The sequence below is a fragment of the Molothrus aeneus genome, chromosome 10, assembly GCF_037042795.1.
Source record: "Molothrus aeneus isolate 106 chromosome 10, BPBGC_Maene_1.0, whole genome shotgun sequence".
In the NCBI taxonomy this organism is placed as follows: Eukaryota; Metazoa; Chordata; class Aves; order Passeriformes; family Icteridae; genus Molothrus; species Molothrus aeneus.
Genome location: NC_089655.1, coordinates 21,001,373 through 21,027,725, shown reverse-complemented (window position 1 = coordinate 21,027,725; position 26,353 = coordinate 21,001,373). Strand labels below are relative to the sequence as shown.

Genomic DNA, 26,353 nt, shown 5'->3' with positions numbered 1-26,353 from the left:
TCTGCTGGCTTCAGAATAACAGTCTGACAGTTTCTAACAGTTAGCCCACAAGATACTTTCTCTTATTTTAAGAAACCCAAGCCCTAACTTTTTACAGATTGCTGAGGTTCGTGGAGGGCCAGAGTTTGGCCGTATGTGGAATATATACGTGTGTCCTTGGGAGTAGTCATAGAGAAAAACATTTCAATAGAACATTGGCAGCATAGCATGCCTCCAGCTCCAAGTCTGTCTGAATTTATGAAAAACAATTATGCAAGCATATTTCCATAATAAAAGAAACTGCATGTTGATGGGCTGAGCTGGCATAGTCTGTTAAAAAACCCTAAAATTTATTTGGATCTTGTTAATCAGCTTTTTGATCAAAATATTATTTTAAATGCAAATTTTTAGCTCTTGCGTATCTCTGCTCCAATTTCATTTACATACGTGTGTGTATATACGTATATGCGTATATCTCAAAAAATTTAACTTGTCTTACATCAATCATTCGAGATTCTTATAGGGTGTCTTACCCAGTATCAGGGTTAACTGCTCCAAGATTTTAAAATAAACATTGATTTCATAGCATCAGAAAAATATGATAAGAAAATGCCATGAAAGCAAGAAATGCCGTGAAAATTCATAAAACAATTTGCATGTCCACGTTTTTTGCAAAGAAGGCTTGATGCTGCTTAAACCTTTTTGCCTTAAAACTTATTTTTCACATTAGCTTCAACAAGGGTTTTCTTATTTTGGCAACACTTAAATGTGCTGCTATAAATTAAAATCTCTAAGTTTTGAGATCATGGCGTTTATGATGAGACATTTCATGGTGTCACCTACTTGTCAGGCTGTTAAAAATGGATTTATGACTTGCTCAGAAAGAATCTGGTTGATATATGGGTATCAGACACAACAGTTGCAGTGCTCATCAGCTGGAAGCAATGAGTTTCCACATGAGAAGGTAAATATTCTCCATTATATAAAGGTATCCAGAAGCTGGATTTGTAAACAAGCAGTCCCTGAAAGCTGATTGCTGATACTTCATTCCCAAATAATTTGTGGATAAGGGGTTTCACTTGTCTCAACAAAAGTTAGGAAATGTGTAACTGAGCACCTGCAGCATTCATGTTACACCTTCTGAAATAACAACATCTTGCTCTTTGTGTTGCAAAAATCTGTCAAAATTATAGATGCAGTGAAATTTGTTGCATAGGAAAAATAAAGAATATAAAACCCTCAGTCTTTGATTCCTCCCTATGGAGGCTAACTAAAAAAATATTCTTTATATATTCACTACAATTAGGAAGGAAAAACACCATTATTTTCATGATGAAAAGTGGAGAGTTGGTGGCAGAACATTTGGGGCTCTGAAGGCTTTGGAGACTTTGAGGCTTCCCTGAGACATTTCAGCAGGCTGGTGTGAAAACCTGCTGCCTTTCCCAGATAGCCAGTGCAGCTATTGCTTTTTATTTATTTTTCTTTTGAGACAGTGGCAGGGGGGATTTTTTATTCTTGTTTCTTGGCTTGATAACAAGGCTGCTCTCTGGGAAGCTGCTGCTGGCTGTGTGCAGCTGATGTGCCAGTGGCTCTCCAGAAGAATACAGTGGCACTGGTGGGGTGATAAAATGGTTTTGGTGCAGGAGTTTGAGGTACTTTTTCCATATTTTATTAAAAACAATTCCTTACCCCTCTGCCATGGGGCTGTTGCCTGCAGTGGTGATTGCAAATCACACTTAGTACTTCTATCAAGGCACAAAGTGATTGATTTGCAATGTAGTTTTTAATTGACAGGTTGGACTTCTACTATGATTTTCCCTTGTGCTTTTGAGCCAACATAAATTTTCAGGTTGAATAGGGTTTTTCTACCTACTTGCTGTTGAGTTATTGTGGTTTCAAGTGGCAAGAAGGAACGGGATGACTGAAAAAGCCGTCAGAGTTTCATTGAAAAAGCTCCCCAAAAAAACTTTAGAAAAATAGTTTTGGATAAAACAATCTATAGGTTAAAGTCTTTGTTCCACTTACTTTTAGACACCTTTTGGGAATGGCCACAGCAGCAGGTACCTCCAGAGTCATCCTTTGCTGGATGCTCAGACAGTGCCGAGCCAGTTCCCTGCAGGGCAACCTCTCTCTGTATTCCTCATCTGTTACAGATCACTTTTTGCCATGAATCTGTGTTTTTGTTTGTGTTGTTGATCATTTCTGACCCTTTACTTTTCAACTCTAGCTCGGAAATTTCCGTTTTGCAAAGGGATTGATTGTGAAGATGCAAGCAAGAAGCAAATGCTTACAGAATAGTGGTTTTTCCTCAGATTTCAGATTAACTGATGGTTCTTTTATAGGTTACAAATATTCAAGCAAGAACAGTTTTGCTTTCCTGGTCACCTCCCACTGGCCTTCTCAATGCAGATAGACACAACAACAGTTTGCCTTACACCTGTACCTACGAGGTTGCCTTATCAGATAAAGGGAGGGATGGAAAATACAAGATCATTTACAGGTAAAAACCAGCATTTTTACACTTTTTTGTTTCATTAGGAGTAAATTCTCTGAGCTTTTCAGGGTGTATCCTGGTATGGCGATCAGTCACAGAAGAAAGGCACGTTTCCTCACCAGAGGAGCTTGCAGGGGTCTGGTGGAGTGCATGTCACAAGGTCCCTAATTGCCACCCCATCCCACCTCCCTGGGACATGGCACATCCTGCCTGCAATGCCATCACTCCCATTGCCAGTGAAAAGGTTACTTTTTCTTTTATGCTAAATGTCAAAACCTTCCATGTACACCATGCAGGCAGGAGAGCTGCCTTCCTAATGGGCTAATTTTGTGTGGACTTGCAGAATTTAGAAGAGTAAAATCTTGTTATTTCAGCTAACGAGAAAAATGTGAGGGCTTTGTTGCCTTGTGGTGTCTTAGATGAGCAGAGGAGGGAGTGGAGCAGTCAGTAGGTTACAGAGGCTCCCCAGAAAAACCCAAATACTTGGCCCTCAGCAGGCTTCAGTAAAAATTCTGAGGGATTTCTCTGTGTCTCCTTGCAGTGATCCTCTGAGCTCATTCTGTGATCAAGCATATATGGTGTTATGCCTTTCTTTTTCCCCACTAATGACGTCTGGGAAAGAGAATTTGGAGATGTGACCTTGGCTATTGTGAAATAGCTAATCCTTCCCAAGTCTCATTAAATAAAGTCCAGGTGATAGAGCATTTAAGGAATTACCTCTTGAGACCAAGCCATCTCCTTTCTTAAGATGTCCTGTGAATTAGGGTATTCCTCTTGGTATGCTGAAGGCAGCTCTTGGATAATACAAAAAGGGTGTATTAACCAGGGAAAGGCTGCCTGATTTTACTCTTTTTTTTCTGGCATTTACAGCAGCTGTTTGTGAGCCAATGTGAGCATCTCCATAGTCAAGTGTGTGCTGCTGAGCTTTTAAAGTGGGAAGGACACTTTCTAGTACTTCTTGTGCTTGATGGCTGCACATTTTCTCCTGGTTATGAAATGTTGTGCATCTGTTTTAAAGCTGCTGGTGGTGATGTGTCTCCTGCTGCTGGCCAGAGTGCAGCCTTTAGCTTGATGTGGTATGTTGCATCAGGAGCAGCAGTAATTGTTATTACTATAGGCAAAAGAGAGTCTGCAATATGCTGAATACATTGTCTTTGGAAGGAGGTGCACTCGTTTCAGAGGGGGAAAACTGGATTTGCATTGTATTATATGAAATAAAAAATAGAAGGCTTGCTGGTGGATTTCTGGCGACCCAGCAGGCGTGTGCTTTCTGGTGGATTTTGTGCTATTGATTTTGAGGCATCTCCCTGTATTTGTCCAGCTAGCTATGAAATATTTCTTTATGCTAAATTGAGAGCTTTCTTGTTTCCCATATTTTAATAAAATCATGAATAAGCCAAGCTCTTACATGAGATGGCTATTACTTATTAAGCACTGACCCGTACCTTAATCTTCACAGATTTGGCAACACATGACTGAGCCCAGTGTTCATTTGCCAGCAAACAAGCCAGAAGGAAAAAGAATAGCCCTAACTATGTTGGCTGCTTTTGAAATTAATAGATTGTATGCTGGTTATTTCTTAAAATGTCCAAACCACTTTGCTTTAAGTTGTCTTGGTATTGAAAGAAAGCTGGGTCCAGCTGTTTGGGTGTTAATTAAATGTCTCCTTGCTGTGGTCCTCACAGGGAGCATGGTTCTGGAGGAGAGAGCAATAAGTGAAACAGTTGTGCCAGAAACTCTGCTTCTTCCTCTGAAGTTCAATGGGTCACTGTGTATGAAGTATTTTGAATAGGGAATATGCAGAAACTACAACAATAATGTTTGGGTTTCGCTCTTTTCAGCTCTGGGAGGGTTGAAAACCACAATGAGCTTTATACAAATATCAGCAACATATGAGGTAGCGTTGAAATGAACCCATATATTTACTTTTTTGAATCAATTGGTGTGATAAATTCTTTTCTTCTGTGCATATGAAATTATGAAATTTTCAAGAAACGTGAAATGTGTTGACAAATTGTTGGTATATGGTTTGCTACTGTTTCTCTTCAGAAGGATTATTTTTCTTCAAATTATATCACTAGAAAATCACTAGCTGTGCTATGTGGGATATTGCTTTTCCTAATTTATTAATTTATTTGGTTTGGATTTCTTTCCTATAGTGGAGAAGAATTAGAATATCACCTGAAGGACCTTAGGCCAGCAACAGATTATCATGTCAGGTGAGTTAGCATGATTTGAATGTCACTTAATTATAAGCTCTTCAATGATATGAGAATAAATGTGAAAGAATTTGAAGTAAATATACAGTGTAGTTCAAGAATTTCTTAGTCACCTCTGTAGTTGGGTTTTTCAGTGGTTTCTAAATATTTTATCGTAGATTTTATCTTGGACTATGAGAGTGCTTTTTGAACAATATCTTTCATTGTGTTGTTGTCGTTGCTTTAGTAAGAGATAAAAATAAGTTTATGATCTGTACTTCTGTATGGATAACAGGCCTGGAAGTGCTTATGTATGGAAATAGGATATCTGAGGTAATTTAAAAATGTGACTCAAGCAACTGGTGTTTCTTCAGTTCCTGTAAGATGAACACTGGAAGTGCTCCACTCTTTTTTCACAAGGATGCCACGCTTTGGGAAGTAAAGCTGCTGCATGCAGATCCATCTGACCATAGACACTTCAGCATTTATTCCAAGAAAAAAATGGATTCACACTGATCTGTGTTGATGTTTTCATAACGTATTTCTCTTTGATTCTGAAGATGTGTTTTACACATTTATTAACTATTAACACATTCTAGTTTTGTTCTCTGATGGTTTTAACACTGTGTTACCTGCTCATGTTGCTTTTTTTAAAAGACTTTCTGAACCAAGCCTTTGAATTTACATCCTGTTCACTTACCCTCAATATCCTTAAAAAAAATCCTTTCACTCTTGTCTATTGTTCCCTTCTGTTTTTTCCAGACCAAGGGCTAGGCACACTGTTTCACATCAAGGTTGCTCCTGTTTGTAAAACTTTAAAGAACCAACACATTGCTTCTGAGCTCTGAAAAAAAAGAAAAATCCAACACCAAAATGTGTCCATCTAGCTCTGGTACTATAGATTATTTTTATTTTTAAGGATTTTTTCTAGCCCTAAAATGAACTTTTCAAGTAGAAGCACAAGACCAGAAGGAACTTTTCATAAATGAGGAAAAGAGGCAGCTCCTGAATGGGGCAGGAGCCTTGTCCTTAGCAGCAAAGGGATGGTAACACGGAGAAGGTTGTAAAACACCTTCCTTCTAAGCTTCTGAGCATTGAACGTCTCTTTTGAAGCCAAATTCAAACACCAGAGAGGTCACCATGCACAGCTGGGCTGAGGTCTCAGTCATTTTTAGGGGTGCTGTGGGTATTTGCCCCAGGTCCTGGCTGACTTCTTCTTCCCTACCTACAGTTCCCTCCACCTTCTTGCAGGTTTGCCAAAATGCAGGTTGTTTGTGAGAAGTTAACAATAAGTTCTGTTTAAAAAGGAGTGACTAAATACAAAAGTCAGCCTTGCAAAGCAACAGCAGTGTTAGTAGTGGAGCGAGCTGTCACTGAAGCAGCGGCTGTTTGCTTTCCACCATAGTTTTTGGTGGTTTTTTTTTTTCCTTCACTGAAACTGCATTATATATTAATGACTGTGAAGAAATAAATCTGTTGAGTAAAGAAATTTATGGGGCCAGCAGTTACTGGGCAGATCGCCTTGGGTCTCCTTGACCTTGGCAGCATCTCTCAGGGCTTTGTCTCTGCTGGACAAGGTGCTTGTGCTGGGCCCTGGGACAGCCTGGCACAGCCTGGTTTGCTCTGAACCACCACCTGCTTCCCTCCAGGTGTATTGTTGTGTAGCCCCCAGAGCTGGCTGTGCTCAGGGTTTCAGTGGCTTGCAGGAGATGCCCCTTGAGCTCATTTTCACACAGTTTTATTTCCCTTGTGGTGTGTGTTGGATGCCAGGCCATGCTCATTTCCAGCACACACATGTGCCACTTGCCAGATGCAGACTCAATTAATTAATTGCAGTTCTTGTTGCTCCTGCCTGCTAACAGGTGATGTGTAAAGCAGCACCAGATCTCATCTACCTCCCCAGAAGGTTTGATTCTACATAGGTGGTCATTGTGCATAAATTACTCTTATCTATTGAAAACAAATTTAGAAATTGCCCTTTCTTTAGCTCTGCATTCAAGCACACAATAGCTACAGCCAACTCAGAGGTCATTGTCTGGTCATGGCCTGAACTTTTCTTTGAGTAGAAGACTCCCAATTTGCACTTTCTTTCGCTGCATGGAAAATGTGAAGGGGAAAAATGAAGGGGAAAAATAACGTCATTACTTTCTCAGAGAAAAACACCTCGTAAGGAAGTGCTCAGCTATATCCCATTTGCTTTCCCATATTATTTGTTATTGCATGTTCTGTGCTGGCATATAGAGGATTTGCCTGAAATCAAATTTGCTTTGAAGATTTTTAGTTTATCACAGCAGTGTTGCTGGCCTGTGTTAGTTCTAGTCCATGGAGGTCCAGTAAATGTTGATGCCTGAGTTATGTAGGAGAAGATTGTACCCATGGGAGGAGACCAGCAGATACCTGCACTCAACATGGTACATGTGGATCAAGTGTAAAGCAGGCATTAAAGTTGATACCTTTTTCTCTGTTGTATTTCAAGGAGGATTTTACCACAGTGCGTGGAAGCCTGGCAATAGGCAGGGAAATATTGGTGAAAAGAAAAGATAATGAAGATAACTCAGTGATCCATGGGAATATTTGCACAAAGCACTGCTCCTCTTCTGCTGTAATGTTTTTTGCATTCTTGTATAAGTGAAGTAAAGCTAGGATAGCCACTGGGCTGTGATAAGTCTGTCATTAGTGGATGGTGTTGTGGGTGCCTTGGTGGTCACTGTGGCCAAGGCAGTGCCACTTTGTGTGTCAGCACATTTATAACCCATTTCAATACTGTTCCAGGGTATATGCAACGTACAACTCAGTCAAAGGATCCTGCTCAGAGCCAGTAAGCTTCACCACTCACAGCTCAGCACCAGAGAGTCCCTTCCCACCCAAAGCTTCACACAGGACCAAAAGCTCCTTAACCTTACAGTGGAAGGTAGGTAACACTTGGTTCAGGCAAAGCAGGGGAAAAGCACTGATAGTGAGCATAAATGTTGGAAATAATTGAAAGCTGAGACAGTCATTTTGCAGTAAGGGACTTGAACTTGCTCTGCTCTGACAAATCCCTTCCTGTGCACCGACCTGACTTTTAAAATGTATGTGTTTCATTATGTCCAGCTCCTTCCCAGCATTCGTTAAGAGGTTGCCAAGCCATGTGCAAAGCTTTGGTTTCACTTGAAGCTGTACTCATTTGCCTGGGGGAGGTGAAGCTGTTTTCTCTTACTCCCCAAATCACCTTTTGTTTATTTTTGTTCGTAGGCACCCATTGATAATGGTTCAAAAATCACCAGCTACCTTCTGGAGTGGGATGAGGTAAGTAGTAACTGGTTGAAATAAATACACAAATAAATGGCACTCAGACTTTACAAGGATTTGCTGAGTAAAGAAAAGTAATTAAATACAGGGGAAAGTAGAAATGGGAAAATGAAATCCTGATGGCATTAGGTAAAGAGTTGGAAAGGTGAAAGAGGCAGTGGGGGGAAAACTTTCCATTCAATCTATTTTATATAGAGACAATGTTCTGTTTCTGTACCCTTGAAATCTTTTATCACTCATTTGGTGTACTTTATTTAATTAGCATTACTTGCTATTTAATTACTTGTGATGTATCTTACAATTCTGTTCATGATCTCTTTCTTCTGCTGCTGAGTGCAGAACAAACACTTGTTCCTGCCTTAGAGGAGAAGAGCCATGATCTTGCAGACCTGTCCACAGAAATGTACTCAGGGTCAAAATAAATGTCCTTTGTGTACTGGCAATTAGCCCCCTTCCAGACACAAAAGGAATAAGTTTTCTCCTGAGTATCTTCCATGGTTAGTGAGCACTGGGCTGTTGGGAGAGTGCCCTGACAGATGATGTGCAGGATTTGTTGGGAGTGTATTCTTGTGAGTACTCCCTCTGTCCCCTAATTTCTGCCCCCTTTCCTTTCTGCAAGTCACATTTCTGCAGAAAGCATGAGTCAGGGAGTTTTATCTCTGAAGGAAAAGAATAAATTGGATGACAGAAGGGGCTTGGACAACATGTAAATAAAAGTCATGAGATGGGAAATGAAGGGTGTGAAAGGGTGTTTGGTTGTAAAGTCTGAGAAATATCTCTTGAGGTCTTTTGTAGTCTAAAAATATTCCAAAGGGAGTATTCTGTCATGAATAGTTTTCCACCATGGCATTAGTAACACATTCCCTGCTCGTTCTGCTGCGTGTTGGGTGTTTGGAACTCCTCACTGTGCAAACATTGTTGTGTGCACTGTCACAGCTAGTGGGGTCTGCATGATGAGAAACCCTCAGAACCTGAGCTCAAGTTGAGCAATAACTTCAGAATGACTTGCTGTCCCTCTGCACACAGTGGAAAACCAAAGGTTGTCACTAAACAAGGGGAAAAGGAGGTAGAGAGAGATTTCTCCAAAAGCTTGAGCCAGGATGGTCCTGTTAGACCCATGACACCTGGATTGTGCACTTGTGATTTCTTCCAAAGCTTCCAGTAACTTGGAGCTGAAGGAGCAGAGCAGCACAGAGCAGTGGAAACATGGATGATTCCAGTCTGCAAAGGAAAGGGAAGCAACAGAAAGTCCTGTCAGAAGGACCATCAGCAGATAATTAATACAGTGCAAATACCATAATGTTGATTTTGACTACATGGAGCATAAGCATACATTTGGATATATATAGAACAATTCTAAAATCCTTCTGTCCTTTAAACTCTTTAATAACAGTTGTGTCTTCAGAAAGAATACTTATGGGACCCATTTTTCACAGAGCAAAAGCAGTTTGGTTTAGGGTAGTTCAGCTACCGATGGGAAAAAATTAAGGCATCCAGATTCCCTTAGTCTACATGTTTTAATTACCTTGTTTTCTCAGTAACAGCCCTGAAATCTGAGATTATAATGGATAGCTGGCCAGCACAGAGGAAAGAATAATGGCCCTGCACAAATTAATTTGGTGCATCTCCAATGGTTTGACAGGACTCCTGGCTAAAATGTAGCTGGCAGGTTCTGAGACTGTTAATGCCACAGGTGTAGCTTCTCTAAAAATTTTTTAGAAAAATAAGAGATAAGAGATTTCTGTCTCTTATCTCTCTGATGAGAGACAGAAATGCAACTTTAAGCCACTGAAATGAAAGCCTGGTATTAAAGCTTGTGAAAGGAAAAGTCTGGAGATGCAGGCTGAGTTTGCAGCAGCCCCATCACATGCAGTGGTGGCTGGCAGGATGCTGCAGTCACTTTTCCATGTGCCATGGCAGGCTGTGCCCCTGAGGTGAAGTGCACTCAGCTGCTGGAACTCTGGCACCCAGGTACAAAAGAGAATTCACTGGCAGTGCCCTGCAGCCCCAAGCTTGGTTCTGTACACTCCACATAAGCAAAAGCTCTGCCTTCTCCACAAGGCCACTCTGTGTCCTGGTGAAATCAAGGAATACATACATCAGGGCACAGGAGAGGGCTTGCCAGGCAGCAGTGAGCACACTGCCAGATCTCAGCTGGAGCAGCATTCATTAGCTGTGAGGCACAGGGTAAAATGCAAACATGGGAAAATCAGCCATCAGAAGGAAATGAAATCGTGGCTGCAAAGCAGAGAGGGCTTTGCAAGAGCAGAGAGCAAGAAATCTGTCAGATGCTAAAGGTGGAGAAACACCCTAAAGTGGCAGCCTGCCTAGGAAGTTGAGTCCCTTCCTAGGGAAGAATGGTGTGGAAGGCCCTTGCCACACTCGTGGCACACAGGTCCTGGAAGGGTCCTGTGCAAAGGCTGGAAACAAAGCTGGCATCAGGCATGGGGGGTGTGGAGAGGGGTGGGGGCATCCAGGCAAACACTCCAGTTGTGTCCCAGTCACACCAGTGTGTTCCCCCAGCTCAAGGGAGGGGCTCCTGCAGCCCCTTTGTGCTCCTGGCTGGGGGTGTCACGGATGTTTGTCTGTCTGTCTGTCTGTCTGTCTGTCTGTCTGTCTGTAGGACAGAGCCCAGACCTCAGAGTGTGTCAGATGCTCAGCAGTATCTCACCTGGTTCCTCCTGTTTTTATGGGGTAGAGGTGCAGTTTGTAGCATCCAAAGTGCCTCCAGGAGTGTGGGTGGCATCAGTTGTGTGTGCAGAAAACGAATTGTGGCTGTAAAGCCCCAGGATGAGGTGGGAAATTCCAGAAGGTTATACTGCTTAATATGTTACTGTGCCACCCTACCCAGCTGCTGCTTCACTTTAGTTCTCAGGTTTGGGGTTTTTCCTGACCTGCAGACTCTGGAAGGTTTTTAGTACATAAAGCCATTCCAGTTATCCTACATTTTTTTATCCCCGTTTGGGTTGAACGGTTTGTAGTGTAACTGGTGCTGCATGTTAAGTTAGAAAACACAAATGCTTTCCCTTTACTGATCCAAGTCTTTGAATTAGAGCTGTTATACCTTGCTAATAAACTGTTATCTCTTAAAATGCCTGAAGAACTATGAAGGACGCTTAATTCTTTAATAGGAGAGTAAAAGATCAGTTCAGCAAATGGTCACTCAGATACCCTGGATGTACCCTCGGAAAATTTCCACTGACTCTAAAGAAATAAGGATCAGCCCCTGTCTCAGGTATTCTGGATTTCATTGAGATTGGAACATGCTTGCACCAGAGGTGCATTAGTTCTCTGGCAATAAAATCAGTTAAAATTAGTAATTAAGGAAAACTTCACCTTCTGGCTCTTTTGCTATGAACTTTGAACTTAAAAACCTGAACTGAATTGATGACTTGGTGCCAGGATTGATTATTCAGGGTAAGCAAAAAGCTAATCAGGGAAAAATAGCATTAAAAATATACCAAACACAAAACATGGCTGTAAAGGAGGTGATGCTTTTCCTGATGCCAGCATTCATCAAAATCACTAAACTGTAGCTGCACCGAAAAATGCTGCTGGCACTGCTGTAAGAACCAGGCCTTTGTTACTAATTAGATGTGAAATGCTTGTTGTGTGATTAAGTGGTAGTAAATAAATGTTTCTCTTGTGTATATGGATAGCCAGAGTATCCTATTCATTCTTGATGGGAAAGGGCAGGAATGTTCCTGAGCCAGAGACAAGGACATCCCTCTCACACAGTGTGTGTCCCTGTTCTGTGCAGAGCTCAAAGCAGCTTCAATTCTTACCCAGCAAGCAGCTCATTTTAATTTACTTCAGAGAGAGACTGATACAATACCACACTACTTAATGTTTTGATGATGGATAGTTAATAATGAGGTTTACATGGAGATAAACGGGGATACTTCTGTTCTGCCACAGAGTTTTAAGTTCCTCGAGGTAGCAGAGATCTGCTTGTTTATACCAGCTGATAATCTGAGCCAGGCACCTCAGTGGTGGTTTACCAGGTACAGGGAGCTCCATGTTTGTGTTTGTTCACTTACCTGCCCCCCTTGGGTTTGTTCTCTGGCTGTGCCACTCTTGTGAGACATGCAAGAGGAGAGCCTTGCATAAAACTGGGGTTTGTGTATAATTCAGGGATGCTTTGTAGGTCCCTTTCTGCCTTCTGAGTGTTTGTGTATAGAGAAAACTCAGTTACTTGCATAACTGGCACAGTAAATGCTTTGCAGAGATCTGAGGGTGTGCTGCAGTAATTGTTGACAGTTTGCTCCTCAGCTCTGTGTCAGATTGAATTTCAGTCTGTTCCTTTTTATTGCCAACATGACCCAAGCACAGAAGCCAGTGCTGGTGTGGCCACAGCAGATGTCAGTGCTGCATCCTGCTCGCAGATGTGGTGCTGAGCTTTGCTCCATTCCTGCCCTGCTGTACCTGCAGCGGATGGCCCCTTCCTCCTCTTGTGTTTATTTACTGGGTCTGCTGCAGGGACCTCAGTCAACAAAACCCATTTCAAACCTCAAATCCCTTCTTCAGTCAATACACTCTCCAAAGAAAATCATGGGCCCTGTGTTGGGTGAGTGTGCAGCTTGCAATACTGCTGAAAGAGCAGCAGAGCTCTGAGTGGTGTTTAAACACTGTGCTGGAGCATTGTGCAATGCAGGATGGATTTGTGGAGCTGGATTGTCCTTGTTTCCTCAGGCAAGGATGGTCCAGCACAGGGTGGGCTGTCCTGGAGGAGAAAAGGGACCCCAGGCTGGAGGAGGCAGGAGAAGACTCCCCCAGGCTGGGGAAGTGGAACAGCGCTCTCCCTCCGAAATGTGGGGATTACAAATCCTTGCAGAAATGATACAGTGTATTTTAAGCAACTTACGAAACATTATTTGAAGGATTAAAAACTTGGATGCTGAATGTACAAAGACTAGGAGAAGGATTCTGGGAAAGCTGTAAGACTCTTGGGTGGCAGCCAGTACCAGCCTGCCAGTTGTTCCTGTCTATAATTATGCCAGCATTAGTGCTTTCATAAATCTTGGGAGAGAAGGAGCAGAGAGGCTATTTCCAGGCTATTAATGCCAGGATAATTAGAAATATCGGCCAGCCTCTCCAATTAGTGCCAATAGAATCCAAAATACCAGCCAGTCTGAGTAATCTGAATACCAGTTGGTCTCTGAGTGAGTCTGGGTAATGTACAATACCAGTTCTGGAAGAGAAATACATACAATATCAGGGTTTGTACTGTTATAAAGTTAAGGACACCTTAAATGTTTGGCAATCTTGGCAAAATTTTAACCAGCCAGGCTGACAAATGAGAGTTTGCTTGGCCCATTGCTCTCAGTTCAGGCATTGTGCTATAGGTGAGATTTTCCATGATTTCCCTTTTTTTTCCAGCACTGTTTTATTGACCATATGCTTAGCAATTGGTCACTTTGTTCTCTTGGAAAAAAAGCATAGGAAAATTACTTTTTAAAAAGGCATTCTTAAACAGAAATCCAAAATAAATTAAATGTTTTCAATTATTTATAAGCAGTGAAGTCATTAAAGAGTTGAGGAAAAATGAATTTAAGGCAACTCAACCTGTAAAAGAGAGTTTGCATAGGGGAAAAAATCTATTTTTAGTAGTGCTGAACAGATGAATGGATATTTTACTGAAACATAAGATTTCTAATTAGGTTTTGTATAGTCTGCATTTTAAATATATTACTGCTGAGCTGAGGAGTATGCTCACCTGTTATTTTTGTCCTAAAGAAATTCTATCATAGTACTCTGTAACTAGGAATTCTATCATAGAACTCTATGGCTAGGGATATTAGATCTGAAAATATTTTCCTCACTTACAAAATGTTTTTGCTTTGGGTTTCGTGATTCTTTTCCAATTCCTCTCCTGAATTTACCTGAGCTGTGCAGTAATGCTGGAGCAGGTGGGTGAGGCTGAAGGAGGTTGTGTGTAAAGGAGTTCTAGAACAAGTGTAGGCTCCCTCTGTATAAATAAAAGTTCTGGCTTTTTGCCAGTGTGCTAAACGTCCCTTCAGTGCCTCCACACTGCTGTGCTGTGCTGGAAATCTCTGTGGCTGTTCCTAGCCTGATAAACACGTCCTGGAGATTCACTACAAGTGTTTCAGGGAGTTTTTCCTTCTGTGTCACGGTCGAGGGAGAAGAAGTAGAAATTGGCAGGGGCTGGAGAAAAGGGCCAGTGAAAGATGTGTGTCCCACTCAGGCGTTTTTGAGCTCTTTAGTGGTGATGTTCTGAGCACGGAGGAGGAACAGTGTGTGGGAGGGCACAGTGAGCCCAAGGAGGCACAGCAGGTGGGGCTGCTGGCCTTGGGGGGTTTCCATGTAAATAGTACAGTAAGTAGTACTGTAAAAATTAGAAATGGTACAGACACCTGCCAAAAGTAATAAATGGCTCAGCAGAGCTTTTCAGTCAGAAGAAGTTGCAGAGATGGGGATAACCCTGTCTTCTGCACATGCTGGAGCCCATGGGTGTGCTTTGTCAGGCTTCCATTCTGGTGGGCTTTTGGGTACTTCACAATGTACGCAATTTTAAATTATTTTCACAAATAACATATTTTATATATTTTTATATATAAATAAATAATGATAAATAATGACATCATGTCCAATAATCCTGTATTTGAGTACTGAAATTAAAACTCCTTTCAGCTGTTCCAGTACTGGTAGATATTCTTTATGAGGAGCTGAGCAGTCCATGCCTTTTTTCCTGAAAGATTTCAAACTGTCCATTTTCCAGTGTGCCCTAGAATGAGTCCAGATATTCCCTGTTACTTTAGTTTACTCTGTCCTGCAAACAGCTGGGCTTTATTCCTGCCCCAGAGGGTACCAAGCTGGACTGCATTGGTAAGGGTTTGGTTTTGTTTTAAATGTGGTGGGGTCAGGGAGAGAATTTCTGAGTCCTTGTGCTCAGTGGTGCTGAGGTACAAACCAGCACCTGAGGAACTGTTTGGGAGCTGGAGAAGTGTCTCCATTCCCTCTGGGCTGCTGTCTCATGTTTGGGAGCTGGAGCAGTGTCTCCATTCCCTCTGGGCTGCTGTCTCATGTTTGGGAGCTGGAGAAGTGTCTCCATTCCCTCTGGGCTGCTGTCTCATGTTTGGGAGCTGGAGCAGTGTCTCCATTCCCTCTGGGCTGCTCCCTCGTGTTTGGGAGCTGGAGAAGTGTCTCCATTCCCTCTGGGCTGCTCCCTTGTGTTTGGGAGCTGGAGAAGTGTCTCCCTATCCTCTGGGATGCTGCCTCGTGTTTGGGAGCTGGAGAAGTGTCTCCATTCCCTCTGGGCTGCTGCCTCGTGTTTGGGAGCTGGAGAAGTGTCTCCCTATCCTCTGGGATGCTGCCTCATGCTGCCTTTCCCAGGATGGATCACTGCTCCACGTCACAGTGATGTGAAGCTCCCAAACACCATCCCTCTGGCAAACGAGTTGCTTAACAAAGTTCCAGACTTCCCCAGAAAGCCCTGTTCACTCCTCACACGCGGCGTGCTCGGGGCAGTGGGTGGGTGCAGAGCCTGGCACGCTGGATATTCCTCTGGGATTGAGGACATTTTGCCCTGGAGAGCAGGGGAAGGTCCCAGCAGCTTGTCCCGGTGGCTGTGCTGGAGCGTGGGGAGCGAGAGCCCTCTGGTGGGATAGGGAATTGCTGAGACAACCCCAGCGAGGGATGCACAGGGGAGGACTGTGCTTGCAAAGTGTCGGCTGCATCTTTATCCCTCCTCCTGTGACCGAGGAGATGCAGAGATTCATTTCATTCATTCATTCATAATTTCAATTCATAATTTTCCCACTTTTTTGTTTGTGAGTGGGGTAAATTGTATTTCAGTGTGCTGTAGACACATCTCACAACTCCAGAAGGTGAGAGGAGAAGGGATGTGACAGCAGCTCTGCTGAGCTGTGTGATTTTCAGAGCACAGCAGTGCTGTCAGTGCTCACACAGCTTCCTTTATGAAAACACCTCATTCTGATAGCACTTCTGAAACAAGCATGGTGTGGTTTTGTTTCATAGCAATCCAATTACAGATTTCTCTCTTTCCAGGGAAAGAGGAACAGTGGTTTCAGAGAATGTTACTTTGGGAGCCAGAAGCATTGCAAGCTGACCAAGCTGTGCCCAGCTCTGGGCTACACCTTCCGCCTGGCGGCCCAGAACGACATCGGTACCAGGTGAGCTCCTCAGAGAACTGGAGAGCTTCCTTGACAAAAAGTGCTACTTGAAAAGTTCACCCATCAATATCAGCATAAAGAGAATTTTTGGGGGTTTTGGTTTCTTTTCTCTTCATGGTTTCGAGTTGAATATCTGACATTTGCTTTGTTGTTAATGCTTCAAGGTAAGTCACGCTTTCCTTGGTGATACCCTTCACCTCCCAGGGAATTGCTGTGTACCTTCAGCTGATGAGATCAGCCTGAGCAGATAGGCTCCTTTTGAGGTGTTAAATGGTGTTTTGTGGTCTGTTCCTAATACGAAAAGAATACATCTGTTATGTAAAATTCCCACTAGGGACCTCTGTGAACCAAGAAAAACAAGCAAGGGGAAGTTGAGTTACAGATTTTGAAAGGAATCTTGATATATTTATTTTTCTGGTTTAAAGCAAAGCCCTTCTGTCTCTTTTCAGCAGTACAGTCCCTTCCTTCTTCAGGACTGGCAGGGCTGGCTGATGGGGTGGGAAAGAAGGGAGAGACGGGCAGGATTGAGAGAGGAAAGGCACTGAAAGATGGGGTTTAGCTTTTCCTTGCACACAAACTGATGCACTCACATGAAGATGGGTGAGAAATCAGGCTAAGTTCAATCCTCTGGGAGCTGCTGGGGAGCGCTGGGATGAAATGTTCTGCAGCTGAGGGGCAGAGTGTGCCCAGAGGGACATTGTGCTGCAGGGGCAGCGTGTGCTCCTGGGCTCAGGCAGGCAGGGCAGGCCAGGAAAGGTTCAGCTGTGAAGAAGCCAAACATCCAGTGCCCTTGCGCACTCCTTTATTGTCCTCCTTAGCTAAACAGGATCTAATCATTATTACAAGGACACAAAAGAAACACCAGTGGTTTATAACAATGTGTTTTGTGGAGGGAGACTCCTGCATTGTTCTGTCTTCTCAAACACAAGCCTCTCAGTAATTTATAGCTTTAGAAAGCTTCTTTATTCATGTTCCTGTGTTTTCCCTGACATGGACTGAGACCACTCATGTGTGCACAGAGTCCCTTTTCCCAACTTCTTGCAAGATTAATTCCCTCCCCATTGAAATAATACTCAGGGTGGAGGGAGAGGGGGGCAGAGCTGGACCTGCTGAGTGTAACTGCAAGAGAATTGGGTTTGTGCAGAGTTCCCAGTTCTGGCATCTCTTTTCTTTGCCAGATTCCAGATTTTTAAAATATCTTAGTGCATGTTTCAACACTCCTCCCCCCCTTTTTTTTTTTTTTGTTTCTTCTCTTTTTCCTTCTTCTGTCCCCTCAGGCTATTGAGGAAGGACTGAGCTAAAAACTATTTATGGTCAGCTGTTCTGTGCTAATCTGTGAGATAAGCACCAGCAACACATGCCTTATTTTTATAGACAGCACTCAAAATTAAGGCATGATAATGTCATCTAACACTTCATGTCATGAGATGGCTTTGGTTTGTTGTAATGCTTGTGGACTTACCATGTATGATGATTTTTGTCTTGTTTGGGTTTTAGTTGTAGGTGATTTATTTAAATATAGGTGTATTTCAATAAATAGATTGTTTTTGAGAATGAAGATTCTGAATAAGGAGATTTGGCTTTTTCTGTGTGTTAAGTTCATGGTGTGACTTTAAGGTACAAGATATGTTTTGTACTTTGGGAACAGATTTGACAATTGCAAGAATATCACCTTCCTTTGAGAGCTTGATCGGAGTTTATAGAATTGGTATTCTGCACATCTCAGGTTCAACATCCAAAAGTTGAACACTTGAGACTTTGTTTCCTATACTTTGGATCCCCTTTATTAAATGAGATTTTCCTCCACAGTTAATACCAAGTTAATAATTTTAGGCATTCAAATTTTTTTTCCAGTGTTATTGTGGAAAAAAAATTATTGTCCTGCATTTTTTTCTATTCTTAGTTCTGGTATTTCCTAACTGGATGTTCATCTTTTCCACCTGAGAAATTTGAACTTCGTCCAAATTTTTTGAAAATGTGAACTCTTTCTCTAAGTACATTGAGGTTTAGGTTTCTTTAGCTTTGTGTTTTTGTGGTGGTGGGGTGAGTTTATTTGGGGTTTGTTTGGGTTAATTTTGGGTTTTTTTGGTTGTTGGTTTTTTGCTTGTTTCTTTGTCTGGGGGGGATTTGGAGGTTTGCTTGTATTTAATATTTCTCTCTCTGCTCTGTCTCTGAGCAGTGGGTACAGCCAGGAGGTGGTTTGCTACACTGCAGGCAATATTCCTCAGACCCCTTCTGCACCACGGCTCATTCGAGCTGGGGTGACGTGGATCTCACTGCAGTGGAATAAAGTAGAGGGATGCACACCAGAGGAAGTGATTTCCTACACCCTGGAAATTCAGGAAGAAGATAATGTGAGTGCTGTGTTGCCACAAAGTGCATGACTTAAACCTGAGTTTTGATTTATTAATTGGAGATCACTGAGAACAGCATGGACTGTTCCTTTGGAGGGCCTTCCAGGAGTACTGGGTACTTGGCAGGGTGGAGCTCTGTGATTTGCTCTGCTGCACAAGCTGAAAAGCTCTGCTGTCATCTATGATAATTTACAAAGCCACACAGGATTCTGTGAGGTACAGGGCAGCTTGTCCCTGGCTAGGTCAGTCTGCCATGTCCTCCTTGGTGGGCTTGTGTTCTGTCATCTGTCACTTCCAGTTCTGTGGCAGGTTCAACTGCCACAATTGGTTTTGTGCTTATTTTGCAGCAAAATTACATTATTCAGGGCAGCTGCAACGTGTCTCTTCTAAAAAAAGTATTGTGGCCTTGCAGTTAAAGGTAGTAGTAGTAGTAATAGTAGTAGTAATAATAATATAAATATTGTTATATATATTTGTTTTTTCTTTTTTTTTTTTGAGCACTCAGCTGTAAAGCCTCTTTGCTGTAACATGTTGTAGGTACAGACTAACACAAGGAACACTTTCACAGACTCCTCAGTTATGGGAATTTGTTGGTTTTGTATTTTTTTAGGATAGCGTGTTTCACCCAAAGTACACTGGAGAGGAGCAAGCCTGTACTGTGAAGAATCTCAGAAGAAGCACACAGTATAAATTCAGGGTAAAGTCTTTTTCCTCTTGTCATTGTGTAGTGTTTTCTGTTTTGGGTTTTTTCCAGGCACTGCAAGGATCCTTTATTGTTCCCTCCAAAACTGAGTCATCAAATACAAATTTGCTTTATACTGTGATCTAATACATTAAACTGTTGTATTTCTGCCTTTATCACGCAGGAGATACTGTTGCTCAGACTTTGGGGAGCAATCACAGTTCTCAGTACCATGTGGGAGGATGTTGTAAAAGTGTAGCTCAGGGTGTGAGGTGGTCACAGTTGGCTGCATTGCTCCCCAAAACCTGGTCCCTGGTGACAAATGCCACCTCACTTCCACAGAATGCTGCAAACCCTGTCAGGTGCACAGCACAGGGGCCTGTGTTCCCCTGGCAGCCACAGAATAAAGCTTTTCTGTCTCATATATCAACATGGCTGGTTCTGGAGCTGGTTTTTAGCAGGTGTTGGTGTCTTCTCCTCTGTGGATGCTCAGAGCTCCTGAGAGATGCTCTGGAGTCTTCCTGCAAACACCAAGTTCAGCATTTTCTTGTCTGTGCTGAGGTCTGTGATCAGAGCACAGTGTGGATGTTGCTGTTGAGGAGAAGGCAGTGGGGTTATCCAGGATCAGCTCTGGTGCTGCTGTCCATCCATCCCTGTCCACAAGAGCAGCCACCCATGTGTGATGGTGACCAGAAGCTGTGTGTGGGGCCAACACCTGGATTCACTGGGTTTTAGTGTAGTCAGGAGCAACAAAAAGAAAAAAATTATAAAGTCATAGAATGGTTTGGGTTTGAAAATCACCTGATTCTACCCCTCCTGCTGTGGGCAGGGACAGCTCCCACTAGACCAGAGTGCTCCAACCTGGCCTTGAACACTTCTGTCCATGAGGCATTCACAGCATCTGTGAGCAGCCTGTGCCAGGGCCTCACCACGCTCCTGGGGAATGCTCTTTCCCTTCTCTCTGGGACAGAAGACCTTGTGAAGTTGCCTGAACTACCCAAAGGATTGGGAAGGTTTTGTGCTGTCACTCTGAGATGATGCCTTTTAGCTTAGTGTTGTAAAGGCTGCTGTGGCAGGTGAGAGGAGAGAGCCCTTAGTGCTTCTTTGCAGCCCTGCTTTCAAGTTAAACATGGATTTTACAAAACTGCATTGATATCAGAACAAATTTGTAGCCTGGTGTCAGTGGCTGCAGGCACAACTTTGATCTGACTTTTAATTGTGTGATAACTGATACTCTGAATTACTTTACTGTAAGTAGCAGTTAGAAATATCTCCAAAACAAAAACACCAAAGTTATTGTTACAATCCTCTTATTTTTCTTTCATGAGAAAAATACTACAAGTTGACACACTTATTTTTTAAAAGTGACTTTTTCTTTAAAGGGAAAACCAGCACTGCTTTTATCTGAAACATGTCATGATCTGTTGCTGATGGAGGGAGGGGAAGAAATCACTATGGTTTGTAAAGAAACATTATGACAATCTAATGTCTGTTACTACAATCCCACACACTTTGGGATGTGACATTTGTGCAATTACTGAAAGAAGTCTGGTGCAGAACTGCCAGGAGAGCAGCTGCAGCGAACAGGGGCAAACTCATTGTGGTTTTGTTTCAGCTGTTTGCTTCCAACGTGGAAGGGAAGAGTTCTCCCAGCGAGGTGTTGGTCTGCACAACCAGCCCAGACAGGCCAGGACCTCCCACCAGACCCGTGATCAAGGGGCCAATAACATCTCATGGCTTTAGTGTCAAGTGGGGTAAGCCAGCTCAGACTGATGCAGCAGAGCTTTTTGGAGTCGTAAGAAATGCAAATAAAATCGTGTAAATATGTGTTCAAACTTAGATTTTTCATGCTCCTTCTCAGCCCAAAGTTGAATGTGTTTGGAGAACTTGACAGCTGATTTTTTTTCATATTCTAAAAGGTGTGTAGAGGCTCTTGTGTGTTCAGAAGCAAAAATGTTTTGTTCTTGATTAATTAGCACTCAAGTACATCTTTAGGCTTTTCACTCTCAATTTCATGTCCCAATGCAGCTTCATTCCAGCTGCTTTACTTATTAATGGGGCAAATCTCTACACAGCTTCCCTTTCAGTGCTTTTTCCATACATTTTGTTTGGATCACCATTATCCAGCGGCCTTAGTCTGATTCATGCTGAAAACAAATGCCTGTCACCCCCTTCTGCTGCCCATAACCTGGTGTAGTTACTGTGGAGGAGTTTGTGCAGAAGGAGCTGGATCAGGAGCAGGTTTGGTAATTGTTTTGTCACCTTTCACTCCCTTTCTTTTCTGATTTTTCCAGATCCTCCACAGGATAATGGTGGTTCAGAAATCCTAAAGTATCTGCTGGAGATTTCTCAAGGAAGTCCAGAAGGTAAACTTGAGACAAGTTGTTTCAATTTCAAAACACTGTGGCTACGATAAGAAGTCCTGATTCTTTAGATTATTATAGTTAATGCCCTAATGATGTGATTAAAACAGTTATGTACTTTGCAAGATTCCTGGGTCAGCTGAAGTTGGATTTTGGGAAGGTTTTGTAGTGGGTTTTTTACTAATAATGACAGAATTTTAGGTTATATGGCTAAGTATAGAAATATTTATATTTGTGTGCATATATTTGCACATTTAGACATTATATATAATACTCATATTTATTTGTAAGTATATGTATTTGCATGTATGTCTATGTGTTATATCTTCAAGTGGGAAATAACATTCATAGTAATACTAATGATTTTCCTGAAATACATAATTTGTGGAAGATTTTCCTTTCTCCTGGACATTCCTAAATGTGTTGCTTTCCACTTTTTTAAACTTGGATATATCTTATTTTTAGCAAATCAGTGGGAAGTGGCCTATAGTGGCTCAGCTACAGAATACACCTGTACTCACTTGAAACCAGGCACTTTGTATAAACTCCGGGCGTGCTGTATCAGCACTGGTGGACACAGTCAGGTGGGTGTTATCTAACAATAAGGGCTATTGGATTTATATTTTTCAGAGATTTATCTGCTAATTTTGGTAAAATACTTCTGCTTTCAAAAGAAGGGAAATGTTTTCCCTGTAGCACAGTAAAACTACACTGATTGCAGTTAATCTCATGCTGCAAGTTGCTGAATTTTAGATTTCTGCATGTACACGATTTTTCTTTTCAGCAAGCTGCAATTTAGTGAGATTTGGTTTCCTCAGAATCAATCTGTAGTTGTTTGTATTTACATTAGAAAAAGACCATTATGTTTATCTGATGTGGCCACTTGGTTGAAAAAGGCCACAGATTCTCATGTGCTTGACTGGAGGATGCAGAAAGAGATGGCTTGTTGTTATTATCTTTCATATGACTGAATCCTTAAAGTTTTTGGGCTCCTTATTTCAGACCTCAATTCCTGTAATTTCCCTCTTTGATTTAAATTCAGTACCTATACACTTATTCCTCCTGCTTTGATAAGTTTTTTCTCATTTAAGATTGAGTACTTTAGGCCTTGACATTATTTTCAAACCGAGGAAAATTAAAACAGAGAGCCCAGTATTGAGAATGCTAATGAAGGAACTCTGTTAATTTATTTGTACTAACATGCTTGATAGCATCTCCTCTCCTTTACTATTTATATACATTTCCATGAAGTGCTGGGTGTAGAAGACAATTTATTGTTGCTGTGGCTCACTTTGAAGGTGGTGGCCATGGCAGAGGTGACTGAGTTGTGCTCCTGGCAGGGGATGACTGAGCTGTGTTCATGGCAGGGGATGACTGAGCTGTGCTCATGGCAGGGTGTAACTGAGCTGTGCTCCTGGCAGGGTGTCACTGAGCTGTGCTCATGGCAGGGGATGACTGAGCTGTGCTCATGGCAGGGGATGACTGAGCTGTGCTCATGGCAGGGTGTCACTGAGCTGTGCTCATGGCAGGGGATGACTGAGCTGTGCTCATGGCAGGGGATGACTGAGCTGTGCTCATGGCAGGGGATGACTGAGCTGTGCTCATGGCAGGGTGTCACTGAGCTGTGCTCATGGCAGGGGTGACTGAGCTGTGCTCATGGCAGGGGATGACTGAGCTGTGCTCATGGCAGGGTGTCACTGAGCTGTGCTCATGGCAGGGGTGACTGAGCTGTGTTCATGGCAGGGGATGACTGAGCTGTGCTCCTGGCAGGGGATGACTGAGCTGTGTTCATGGCAAGGGATGACTGAGCTGTGCTCATGGCACGGGATGACTGAGCTGTGCTCATGGCAGGGGATGACTGAGCTGTGCTCATGGCAGGGGATGACTGAGCTGTGCTCCTGTCAGGGTGTAACTGAGCTGTGCCCATGGCAGGGGATGACTGAGCTGTGTTCATGGCAGGGGTGACTGAGCTGTGCTCCTGGCAGGGTGTAACTGAGCTGTGCTCCTGGCAGGGTGTAACTGAGCTGTGTTCTCCCCCAGTGCTCTGAGAGTTTACCTGTCCGCACGCTGAGCGTCGCGCCGGGGCCCTGCCGCCCACCCCGGCTGCTGGGCAAGCCGAGGCACAGGGAGGTGCAGCTGCAGTGGGGTAAGCCATTTTTTGTTTTTTTAGCCCTGTCCCTGTCAGGGCTATTAAGTATCAGCTTCATTAGGATATCTATCCTTTTATTTCAAAAACACAGTGTGACTCAAAATCTTTTCTTTTATTCCTTTGAAATATTGGCTTGGCAGAAGTGTTCTGGTACTTCTAATGTATAACTTATTTCAAAAATTTAAGTTAGAACATATTAAGGGTTTGGGTGGCATTTAAATCCTGATCCACAGTATAACACATAATCAATTGGACCCCTGTTATTGTGCAAAGATGTTGGATTACACTCTTGGCACTAAGTTGTCAAAAAATGAACATTTTTCAGAATGCAATACAGATGCCAGTTTCCAACAGAGTGTTTTCTTTACAGTGATAATCTTGCAGCATCCAAGTATTTTTGTGGCATCACTTGTTAAGCCAAATTCTGGATAAGTAAAATTTCTAACTGTCAAATATATTTCAGCACCAGTATAAAAATCCACCCAAATGATTCCTGTAACCATTTTGGTGACTGCTGTTTTTCTGATCCCCAGGCAGTTTGATTCTGTGCTACTGACTTGTAACATAAAATGCAGGTATTATCAAATACATTGTTTTCATGGGTAAAAACAAGGGTGCCCACAACAAAAGAGAGATATCTGTATCTATATAGGTAGAAGATAGCTGTGAGATACCTTCTATCTATACACAGAAGCAGAAATACACATTTCTGTGGTATATGAAGCAAAAAACGGCTGTTCTGGCGCACGCCCTAACGCTATTAACGAATTCCATGATTTCTTCTAGACGTCCCTGAGTCAGAAAGTGGCTGCCCTGTCTCTGAGTACAGCGTGGAGATGACAGCCCCTGAAGAAGTGGTTTCTGAGGTGTACCACGGGGCTGAGCTGGAGTGCACCGTGGGCAGCCTCCTGCCCGGGGCCACCTACGGGTTCCGGGTGCGGGCGCTGAACGACGGCGGGGTACGTGGGCTGCCCCAGCCCCTCTGGGTGCTGTCAGTGCTGCTCCTCAGCTGGGTCAGGGGGAGGTCAGGGCAAAGGAAAAAACATGTGATAAATGCTCGAAAGGAACGTGGGAGGAGGAGCTGCAGTTTTACACCTGAGTCTCTTTTAGAAGGAGATTTCGGGTACTGGAACGGTTTGGCCAGAATTGGCTGCTCCCAAATGTGCAAAATCCCTGCTAAAAGTCACAGCTGCTTGCAGGGAGGATTCTCTTCATCCTCATTCTGTTGCATTTCCTTCTTTTTTGTTCTAAATCTAAAGTGTGTAAAAACAAGAACTGCAATTTTACCCAGGTGGTGTGTTTTGAGTGAAACACACACTCCTGGTGACTTTTTTGATTTAATTCCAAAAAAATGTGTGCTTTATAGATTCAGTGAGACTTTTCTATTAAATTATTTCCTTGGAAGAAGTGCCTTCCCAAATACATCAGAAATTCTGTCTGATATCCACGGAGATCTGCAGAAAGATCTTTTTCTTTTTCATTGAGGTTTGGGTTGATTATGCTGCTTGCCTTTGTGTCATTCCAGTGATGTTTAATATAAAGTCCCAACTAAACTACATGCATTGACGTGTTTCTCCCCAGGAAATCTTGATGACAAACATAACACAAAGGTTTGAAGTTACTCACTTACAGGGAGAAGTTCTGTTAAAACTTGGGTATTAGAAATATCTGCAAGACTGTTTTGGTTTAAAAACACCCACTGTTTTGTTCGTGTGAAAAATTAATTAAATGCACATGGAAAGATAAGATTTGCTTGCTGGAGTGAGAGCCATTGCATACCTGGTAGCTTTGAATATGTCATGCTTTCCTTTTTTTTTTTTTTCCTTTTTTTTTTTTTTCCTTTTTTTTTTTTTTCCTTTTTTTTTTTTTTCTTTTTTTTTTTTTTTTTGGGCAGAACAGTTGCAAAGCATTTCTGATTCCACCCTTTGTTAAATGAGCAGTCTGGTTCTGGTTTGGCTCTGTTTTTCTACCAGGTGCAAAATAGGGGCGGATGTCCTTTACCAGATTCTTCCTCAAAAAGAGCAGAAGTCAATAAATTATATTTTTTGACATGTACATTCTTTGTAAGACAAAGCAATCAGTGTTGGCCTTTCTCTGTTGGCAGATACTGGCATGTCTGCTGAGAAGTTTTCTGGGGTTCATCATTTCTCTGTTGTTTGGCCTTTTTGTAGTGGCTCATTTTTTTCATGCTCACTAATACTGCATTACAAAATAAGTAAATACCAGTGTTTTTCCTCTAATTGCTTCCAAGTGAAGCTGCTTTGTTCTGGAGAACGATTTCTAATTAACTCGGGGATGTACTGAGCAAACCTCACTCTTCCACTCAGGAGGCCTCAGAAAGGCTGCTTCAGTGCTATCTCCTGTCCCCGCACTGCTGGATGAAGCCAGGTTCCCAGACTGCTGAAAATTGGCTTTTTTTCTTTTGCTAATCTGCATTTAAATTATTCTCCTTCCATGGGCTCCGAGGCTGTCTGAGCTGAGCTGCCCATGGAGCAGAGCGTGCACGGCGTGTCCGCACCGTGTCCCTGCAGGCTGTGCCAGACTGGGGCTCCAGCACATCCTGTCCTGTTACGATGACTTGGGGCAGGCATTCTGTGTAAAAGAAACTGGAAATGGACTCCAGTGTGTGCTTTGGTCTTTGTGTTCCTCTTTGTATCCATGGGAAGCTGGTTTTGATACATGAACACTCT

The 26,353-nt window shown here is 42.6% G+C and overlaps 1 protein-coding gene across 1 annotated transcript in view; it reads left to right on the top strand.

The window, feature by feature from the left end:
• The window catches only part of FNDC3B (fibronectin type III domain containing 3B), a 186,166-nt gene that overhangs the window by 122,545 nt on the left and 37,268 nt on the right, over positions 1–26,353 (top strand). The window contains exons 8-19 of the mRNA XM_066556568.1: positions 2,322–2,479; positions 4,633–4,692; positions 7,444–7,582; positions 7,906–7,959; positions 15,991–16,115; positions 18,295–18,469; positions 19,080–19,166; positions 20,767–20,905; positions 21,446–21,517; positions 21,980–22,098; positions 23,555–23,660; positions 24,450–24,622. Of these exons, the coding sequence (XP_066412665.1) occupies positions 2,322–2,479; positions 4,633–4,692; positions 7,444–7,582; positions 7,906–7,959; positions 15,991–16,115; positions 18,295–18,469; positions 19,080–19,166; positions 20,767–20,905; positions 21,446–21,517; positions 21,980–22,098; positions 23,555–23,660; positions 24,450–24,622 (1,407 nt within the window). The remainder of the gene's footprint in view (positions 1–2,321; positions 2,480–4,632; positions 4,693–7,443; positions 7,583–7,905; positions 7,960–15,990; positions 16,116–18,294; positions 18,470–19,079; positions 19,167–20,766; positions 20,906–21,445; positions 21,518–21,979; positions 22,099–23,554; positions 23,661–24,449; positions 24,623–26,353) is intronic.